Source organism: Chlorocebus sabaeus, chromosome 10 (genome assembly GCF_047675955.1).
Source record: "Chlorocebus sabaeus isolate Y175 chromosome 10, mChlSab1.0.hap1, whole genome shotgun sequence".
NCBI lineage: Eukaryota > Metazoa > Chordata > Mammalia > Primates > Cercopithecidae > Chlorocebus > Chlorocebus sabaeus.
The window spans coordinates 56,666,941-56,676,541 of NC_132913.1; the positions used below are offsets into that span (position 1 = coordinate 56,666,941).

Sequence of the window (9,601 nt, forward strand, 5' to 3'; positions counted from 1 at the left end):
TCAAAAGTACATATGCTGTTACTTAATGTGAATCAGTAGATCAGTGAGGAAAGACTTATTTTCAAAGTTACTAGGAATCTTCATGTGTTATTGGCTGATAGGACATAAATTTAAAGGAGACCTTGGATATTGCTTACAAACTTGGATCTTAAGATCTGGACAATAAATGCGCCATTGTATCCATGGTAACAGTGGCTCAACTATTCAATGCACAGAATGGTAATTACATTTCCTCCTTTCATTCATTTCTCACTGTTTCCAGTAACCTTGGGGTCAGGCATGACCTGAGGGCTAATGACCAAAAGTGAAACTTCAAATTGTCTAATCTGTCATTATCTAGGAAAGACTTACATTTCTTTGCACTGAATTTCAGTGCTATCCTAAATCAGAAGTGCCCTAATATAAAAGTTAGCCATCTTACTTTTAGAATGAGAATATCTCCATTTTCTCAGCAAATGTGATTAGAGATAAGACTTAAATTAGAGACCAACAAAGTAATCATCAGCAAAGAGTACATATATCTGGCATTTCTGAATTAATCCAATAAGGTGTGATGGATACCTGTTCTACCATTTATGAAAGAAGTCCGTAGGTGAAGTGCTAAGGACACTCAGATATGCACCAAGATGTATTCTGTCTCCACAGAAGCATCTTAACCTGTCTCTAAACTCTTTGAGCTTCTTTCTCTCTACCCCATCCTTATAGCCAAGGACTAGTGCTTGGAAAAGGGACAAAGTCTTAGGAACATAAACATTAGAGTGAAGTAAATTGGAAAAGGAGCAGGAGCCTAAGATTCATTTAAAAAAAAAAAAAAGAAAAGAAAAGAAAAAGAAATACTACACTGGACTCAAGGGATCTTGTAGTCTGATCTCTCAGCTCATTTTCCAGAACTTTCCTGTCTATCACAAAGCTCTGCTCCAAATAAGAAAACTTTAGGATCCAAATAAACCTTCTAAAAGTCCTTCTTTCTCCTGTTCTCCTTCTAAACTTAAAGTTGCAACATGGTCACATAGGCACAGATCACCATGTCTTTTTTCTTAATGTTTCCAATACTTTTCTCCTTTCAATTCTGTAAGTTACCCCAGGGCTACCAGCTCTTGAGAAATTTCTGTAGCTTTTTCAAGTGTGTCTTCACATATAAAATGAAAATAATATCATCAGTCAATTTTATTTGATAAGGTATACTGGACACTTTTTATTTTTGCATCCCAGCATCTGTTCACCATTCTCCCAATAATTACCCCCATTTCTCTCTGGACTCCACCCCTTAGTACATGATCTCAAAGACTGAGAATATAGCCCAGGCTTAAGCCATGGGAACACAGCATGACCCAGGATTCAGTGGTTGGTTCTTCAATGAGTTTATGACCTAAGCAGAGCCCCTGAGATGCAACTGAAACTTTTGCTGGGAACAGTTAAGATAAAAACTCTTATTCTTTCCCAGTGGACATGATCTGATAGGAGGTGGCTCCAGAGCCACTGACAGCCACTTTACATCAAAGGAGAACATGTTTAAGAATGGAGTCATCTCAGAACCAGGAGACGGAAAGAAAAACAAGATTGGCATGACATAGTTTGAGCCTCCATTTTTTGTTAGGTTGAACCAAATGAAATTGCCAATATTTGACTATTTCTGCATAGGAAAAAAATCAATCTCAAATGGATCAACCTAATTATCTGTATCTTTTCAACTATGTATTTATTTTCTTTGAGACAGGGTCTTGCTCTATCGCTGAGGCTGGAGTGCAGTGGCGCGATCACAGCTCACTGCAGCCTCAACCTCCTGGGCTCAAGGGATCATCTCACCTCAGCCTCCCAAGTAGCTGGGACCACAAGGACACACCACCATGCCTGGCTAATTTTTTGTATTTTTTGTAGAGATGGAGTCTCACTATGTTGACCAGGCTGGTCTCAAACTCCTGGGCTCAAGTAATCCACTCACCTCAGACTCCCAAAGTGCTGAGATTTATAGCACTAAATCTGAGCCACCACACCCACCCTCAACTATGTATTTCAATAAATTTCCTTTTTGGCTTCAGGCAGTTTAACTTGGTTTTGCGACATTCACAAACATAACAGTACTTGAATAATATGTGAAGTTCTGGTGGCCTCTATAAGGATGTAACAACATGCACAGACGCATCATTCACAGACCCACTTGTAAAGAAGATACCAAAATACTACAATACCTTCCTCCCCTCAAGTTTGGCAAAAGTAATATTCTCGTAAAGGGTAATAATGATGAATGGAAATATACATCAGACATCACACTTTATTAAACGTTTCACATTCATTGCCTCTGCATAACCACCCCGTGAGGTAGATATATACCCATTTTACAGATAAGAAAACTGCCCCAGAGCACCCAGAGTGTGTGGTACTGGATTTCCCAGATAATAAAGGGCAAAGCTAGGCATCAAACCAAGATCCTCTAACTTCAAAATCACAAGCCCTTCCCACTTCATCTCAAAACGCTGTAACTGTCAAGAAATTACTTAGGAAACATTTGCATTAGGAACATATGAAGAACCACAGAAATGCTCTTGACATTTCAAAACAACTACTATCTGATCATTATCAAGAAGCATCCCAAAACTCTGTTGCTGAAACATCTCCAATCTTTCTAATGCTGGTGAGATCCTGGGCAGGGTTGTTAGGAATGAGTCAATGACTATTTCAGAATCTTAAATGCAAAACTGCAGTCCATTTTAATTGTGAGATATCTAGACACCTCTTTTCAGTTCTCATCTTCCTTAATCTTTGTGTAGTATTGATACTATTGACTCATCAGCACACTGTTGATATTTAATAAATATTCATGGAAAAAATAAAATAAACATTCACAGAATACACAATAGTGGTAAATTTTTTTTAATTACTCAAGACTATAAAGTTAATAGGATATGATAGAACCATTTGATTTATACCAAAGGTTCCATCGAGCTTATTTTTTCCATGCTAGAATAGGGCTTCACAATTAGTACTTTTTTAGTTGCTCTAGATTCATGCAATCAACCTTGAGAACCCCTTTCCTATCCATTCAACACTCTTTTGTAAGCACCTTCTACTTTCTTTTCTTTTTTTTTCTTTTTTTAATTTATTTTTATTTTATTTTGTTTATTTATTTACTTTGAGACGGATTTTTGCTCTGTCGCCCAGGCTGGAGTGCAGTGGCACAATCTCAGCTCACTGCAACCTCCGCCTCCCGGGTTCAAGCAATCCTCCTGCCTCAGCCTCCCGAGTAGCTGGGATTACAGGCCCGTGTCACTACACCCAGCTAATTTTTGTATTTTAAATAGAAACGGGGTTTCACCATGTTGGCCAGGCTGATCTCCATCTCCTGACCTCATGATCCTCACGCCTCAGCCTCCCAAAGTGCTGGGATTACAGGCATGAACTTTCTACTTACCTTGTTCTAGCTACTAGGACTTAACAGAAACTCCAAAGCCAGTATGACAATGCACTCGCTTCTGATTACACAGGAAGTACATCTAGGATCTTAGTATCATTATTTTTACATGGAAATTTTAAATTTTAATTTAAAACTTTTAAAAACCTGTCAGTGTTCTTACAGTGCCTGACTAGAGAACATGAGCAATGATTATGACCTAATAATTACCTTTAGTAAGACAGAAAACCTAGTCTTACAGCAGCCTGCACTACAAAACCCAAAGATCTTCAGGAATGTGCTTTGATGGCTCAAGAATTTGAAAAATGGATCTGGAGGTATGGTCTTTGGGAGTAGGGGCACTGACATGGCATCAGTTCCGGACCAGGCTGAAAGCACATGATACATGGTTGTAATAACCTACCACAGGATTCCTCTTTGACCTGGGACAGGTAACCCATCCAGTTGTTTAAGATTCATCTGCTCATCAGACTGTGCCTTATCTGGTAAGTCAGGATTCCAAAAGGAATCTAGAAATCTCAACCAACCAAACAGGCTGGGGACATTCAGAAGGCATGAATCTAAATGGGGACATTTAGAAGGCATGAATCTAAAAAATGGTCCACTGCAAATTTATATCTTAGCTCTATCACAGGCTACATGTCCTTCGGCAAGAAACCTATTAACCGCCTTCCCTTTCATCCTCTCAGCCCCTTTCTTTTCCCTCCTGGGCTAATTGATTATCTGTAAGAAAAAAAAATGCAAGCAGACCAGTTGATATCTAAGGTTGCCTCCAGCTGTAAAAAGTCTGAGTTTCTATTAAAATGAGACAGGTGCATGACTGAAGGGAGTTCAGGCGGAAGTCTTATGAAGACTGGTAAAGAGAAACTTTTTCAAATAGAGAAAGAGAAGCCAACAACTGTGAAATGAAAGCAGCAGTGAGGTTCCAGAGTTGTGATGGAATAAAAACAATACATGTTTGCTATTGCCCCCACAATCCTTTTAAACATATAAACTTCGTGTGAAGATGTAATTGTCATAAAAGCTGATACAAGGTCTTAAAAACATTACCATGTTTTTATTGGATTAAAGAATATAATGTTGGGCCAGGTAAGGTGGTTCCTGCCTGTAACCTCAGCACTTTGGGAAGCAGAGGTAGGAGGATCATTTGAAGCCAAGAGTTCGAGACCAGCCTGGGCAACACAGTGAGACCCCATTTCTATTTTTGAAAAATAAGTTTTTTAACTTAATAAATAGAATACAACTTTGTTTAAGGCCAATACTATTTTCTCAAAAAAAAAAAAGAAAAAGAAAAAGAAAAAAACTTCCAATCACATGCTAGGGTCTGAGAAGTCTTCAGAGAACTGTTCGTGAAAAAATGCTTAAAGAAGACTTTCCTATGTATACTTGAAAATTGGAAATATGAATAGGGAGCAAAACAATATGTTACTTTAAGTGTTGATAAATATAATAAAAATATTATATTTTTAGATTATTTTCTAGTTTATTTTCACTGTCTATACACTTTACACCATACTAAGCACTTGGCACATTTTATCTCTTTATGCTCACAAGATGTCATTGGATGAATTCTCTTATTATCTTGTCAATTTTGCAGATAAGCCATCTGAGCTATGCAAAGTTGGTTGACTTTCCCAAGGTGACACAGCTAGAAAGTGGTAAAAGCCATTGTTGGAACTCAAACAGCTTGACTCAGAATTCAGGCTCTCCAAAATGTTTTTTCTTGAAAAGCATTACACAACAGATAAGGAAAATGCAGATGTGGTATGATTTTTTTCAAAGACTAAACATAGACTACTCAGAACTTTTTCTTTCCTCCAATTTTTAGTGATGTGAAGTTTGCCGTGGTAGCCTACCTAAAATGTAGTGCTTAAATAAAAGCTCTTACAATCTCATTGGATTTTACTTCATATATTAAGTCAGGATCATTACAACAGGATTCTAGAAATCTCAACATATCAGGCTGAGGACATTCAGAGGAAATGCATCTTAAAATGATCAAGTAGGAGGACTGGGAACGAGAAAACTTGGGTTCAGTTCTTAGAAACCTGAGGAGAGATTCTGGAAAAAGATCCACAGTTATGAAGCAGCAGGTGGTAAGGAGTTGCATATTGCCCCTCAGTTTCTTTAGGAACTTCACACATGGACAGTAACTTAGGGAGCATGACATTTTTTGTACAAAAGAAAAAAGAAATTGGGCCAGGCACGGTGACTCACGTCTGTAATCCTAGCACTCTGGGAGGCCGAGGCAGGCAGATCACTCGAGGTCAGGAGTTCAAGACCAGCCTGGCCAACATAGCAAAACCCTGTCTCTACTAAAAAAACAAAATATTAGCTGGGCATAGTCCCTGGGGCTTGTAGTCCCAGCTACTTGGGAGGCTGAGGTGTGAGGATCGCTTGAACCCAGGAGGCAGAGGTTGCAGTGAGCTGAGATTGCACACTGCACTCCAGCCTGTGTGACAAAGCGAGACTCGGTCTCTCAGAAAAAAAAAAAAGAGAGAGAGACAGAGAGAGAGAGAACATATACTGTGTACTGTAGCAATTACAGACTCTGAATTCAGAATCCCTTGAGTTTGCCATTTTCTAGCAGTATGAACTAAGACAAATTACTGAATTGCTCTGTGCCTCCACTTTCTCATCTGTAAAACAGTGATAATAAGAGTACTTACTTCCAAGGGATATTATGAAGATTAATTGAGTCAATAAGTATAAAGTGCTTAGAACAAAGCCTGCCACATATATGTGTATGATGGGTTACTATTACTATACACATTATTATTATATATTATTATCATAGAATGGAAGATGAATGGGTGCAAAAAACTATCAAGAAGAGTAGGTGTTGGTTATTTAGTGACTAAACCATCAACCCAGGAAAAAGAATATCTTTTTTGGTTGTACAAGGGCATAGATGAATCAAGGTAAGATTTCCTTTTGCCAGGCACTGACAGGAACATATAGTAAATCCTATAACTATATTTAGGACATGAGATATAACCCTAAGCATTGTGCAAACTCTGTACAATAGTAATAAAACCCTCTTTCTGTGTTACCAACACTGAAAAAGGGTGTTCAAAGGAAGATTATTAATGATCTCTCCCTGCCTCTCCTGCCTTTCCGAAGACTTTTGCAAGACCCATGGGGTTTGTTAGCGTTTCCAAACTTCTTCCCAGGAAGTCTGAAATGGGTGCTGCTAGGAGTTGCTGTATAATTACTTACTTGATTCCCTCTAAGGAGCTTACGCTAAGAATTGAGGAAAGAAAGCAGATTAACCATTTGAATACATGCCACGGCCCATCCACAAGCCCTCCCCTCACTCCTCCGTAAATGGGGGCTTCCACATTCCCCACCCGTCAACCCCAATATGTGATCCAGGAAAATCAATTTATTGCTTTGGCTAATCCTACAACAATAGAGGTTTCATTTTCATTGTAGGGCAATTAAGTTGTCCGACGGGAGGGAAGGAGCAGGAGGGGAAAGGGGGGACTCTCCCATCCCCACAGACAGATTAGTCCCCGCGGTGGCAGCAGCGTCCCCTCTGTCTGTCTGGTGGTCGGTCACACGCAGCTCCTGGCTGCTACCTAGCAACGCAAAGCCAGGGGGAGAGCTCGCCGGTTCCAGCCTCCTCCTCGCCCTTCCCATTCATCCTCGGTCGGGTCTCGGTCTCTCTCTCTCTCTCTCTCTCTCTCTCTCTCTCTCTCTCTCTCTCCTCTCTCTCTCTTTCCTCCTCTCTCTTTCCTCTCTCTCTCTCTTCCCCCGCCCCAGTCGTTCTCTCTCCCCTCCTTCTTTCCTTATTCCTCTATATTTGCTTTTCCTCTTCCCTTCTTACTATTTTTATTCTCTCCGTTTCTTTCTCCCTCTCTTTCCCTCTTCTCTGTTTCTGTTAAAACATAAACACTCGGACAACTTGAGAGAAGTTTAAAGCACTTCATACCAAAAACTATCTGCATTCGATCCCCAAAACTCTGGCCGTGCAGACGGGCCCCATTCATCAACACAAAAGCCCCCAGCTCCCAGCTGGAAAGGAAAACTTCAAGAAAAGACTCCAGTCCCTCAGCCGCTCTCTCGGCCAATCCCACCTCCCGGCCTTATCTTGGCTCGTAAATGATCTGTACGGTGAGAGCGGTCTCTGGGGGTCACCGCGGGACCAAGTTTCACCAGTGGTGGGAGGGGTGCTCTGGCCCGTGGCCCTGGGCGCGCGAAGGGATCCCGGGAGGGGCGCGGCAGGTGGAATGCTGCGCTAGGAGCAGAGCCCGGGACCGCGCCGCCCAGGAGAGAACTCCGCTTGGGAGAGCAGGCTGCAAATCGCAGAGAACCTCGTTCTCCCGTAAAGTGCTTTCCAGGAGGGTCGGACAAACGCCCGTGGGAACAAAGACAGGGTCTCCGTGGGGTGCGCTGTCACCGAAACTGGCGGGACTGCTTTCTCAAGTTTGCTGCCGCTCAGTTCGTGGTGAGCGAAGGAGGGGCGCTCCCGCTCCGGGTTCGCGAAGCAACCTGAGCGCCCCATCGGGAGCAGCTCCCGCGCCGCCGCCCGGCCCTAGCCTCTGCCCGGCCGCGCTCCCCTCCGGCCTCCCGCGGACCCGACCCTGCCACAGCCGGGGAAGTGGGCGCTGCACGAGAAGCTCCGGCCGGGGGCTTACCTTGGCCACTGGCCGGCGCTAGGCAGGCGACGAGAGCCAGGAGCAGCGTGCACGCCACTGCTGCCGGCCCGCGATCCATCCCCGCGACGGTCCCCGGCCTCGCCGTTCCTTCCCCGGGAGGTGGGCGCGCGTAGCACACCGCACCGGCAGCGCCTCTGCTAGCGAACGCTCCTTTAGGTCTGCACCTCCGCCAGCTCCTAGTGACCAAAAGCCTGCCCCCGCGCCCGAGGCATCCCGTTTTCTACCCGCGCCAGTCCCCACCCTCCAGACAGTGCATAAAGCCCTTTAGACCCGACCGCCCCGGAACAAGCATGCGGGAATCCAGCAGGCAGGCCCCCTGCCGCCCGGCCCGCCCCCTGTACTTTGCAGCGCGGGGAGGAGTGGGCACTCGAACACACGCGCACTCACACATGGACACTCCACAGGCGTGTGCACACTCACACACGCACTCATACAGCCGCATGCACTCCTAAGTGTCACACCAACTGACACAGATTCACAGATTCACTCATACACGCCAGTCACACGCGCGCACATTCCACAGTCACACTTCCACGCCAACATACATAGTCCCCTTTAAGCGTGCATACACGAGCACACTCCGATGCGCACACTCTCACAGGCACACTCACACGTGCACACGCGCTGCCCTAGCCTCTCCGCAGGGTTCGCCCCGCAGAGAAGCCGGCGAGGCGGCTCACGGGGAAATCTGCACGGACGCAGTTTTACTAAATGAACAATGGAAAAGAATGGACAAGGAGGAAAGTCAAGAATAGAGAAGAGAAAGAAAAAATAAGAAATGAAAAATGAAAGAAAAACCAGACAAGTAGGAATGAAGGAGAGAAAGAAAGGGAAAGAGGCGGAGGTAGGGAAGGGAAGGAGTAAAGAGCCTGCTGGATGAAGTTCTGTGACCTTCATTCCTGGCCTGATCTCTCTAGGCTCCTTCGGATATCCTGGTTTCCCCTGATAGGATACAGGCTGCTGAGATGGGGTGCTCTGTGTTTTTACAAATTAGAGAGAGAGGTGGATCTTTATTGGGGAGGTTGGATCCTTATTTAGCAATTATTCAGCACCACATCTACAGGTGTCATGGCCAGATCGCGCTTCTTACAAGTCTGTTCATTTTGAAGCAAAATTGAAAAAGAGCGAACGTCTTCTCTATGCTTCCGGTACCCCTTTATAAGAGGAAACACGAGAGGTTCAGGGAATCCCGCGACTCCCTTCTTTGGGGCAGCTTTGGACAGGCTGGCAAGCGGCCCGGACCCCAAAAGCACAAGTGGCCTTACACCCGCCCTCAGCGCGCGGTCCTCAGCCTGTACGTGACATCAGAGCCCACGGGAGGTGGGGAAAGGAGGGCTGATGCCATTTATTTCCCGGTGTTGGGGACCCTGTGTGAGGAGGGGCTGTTTGGGGGCCTGAGGCCATCCCATCATCTCCAGCTCCAGCCCCTGAACCAGCGCGGCAGCTAGTCCCAGGCGCCGGATCCTGGTCCAAGAAGTTAGGAGCCCTTTCCCTCCAGCGAGGGAGCCGTGACGCAGGGAGGAGACAGCCC

General features: G+C 44.4%; 1 protein-coding gene across 1 annotated transcript in view; it reads right to left on the bottom strand.

The window, feature by feature from the left end:
* Positions 1-8,263, bottom strand: part of LRP2 (LDL receptor related protein 2) — a 220,105-nt gene extending 211,842 nt beyond the window's left edge. The window contains exon 1 of the mRNA XM_073019794.1: positions 8,050-8,263. Within this exon, the coding sequence (XP_072875895.1) occupies positions 8,050-8,128 (79 nt within the window). The 5' untranslated portion in view covers positions 8,129-8,263. The remainder of the gene's footprint in view (positions 1-8,049) is intronic.
* Positions 8,264-9,601: the final 1,338 nt, after the last annotated feature.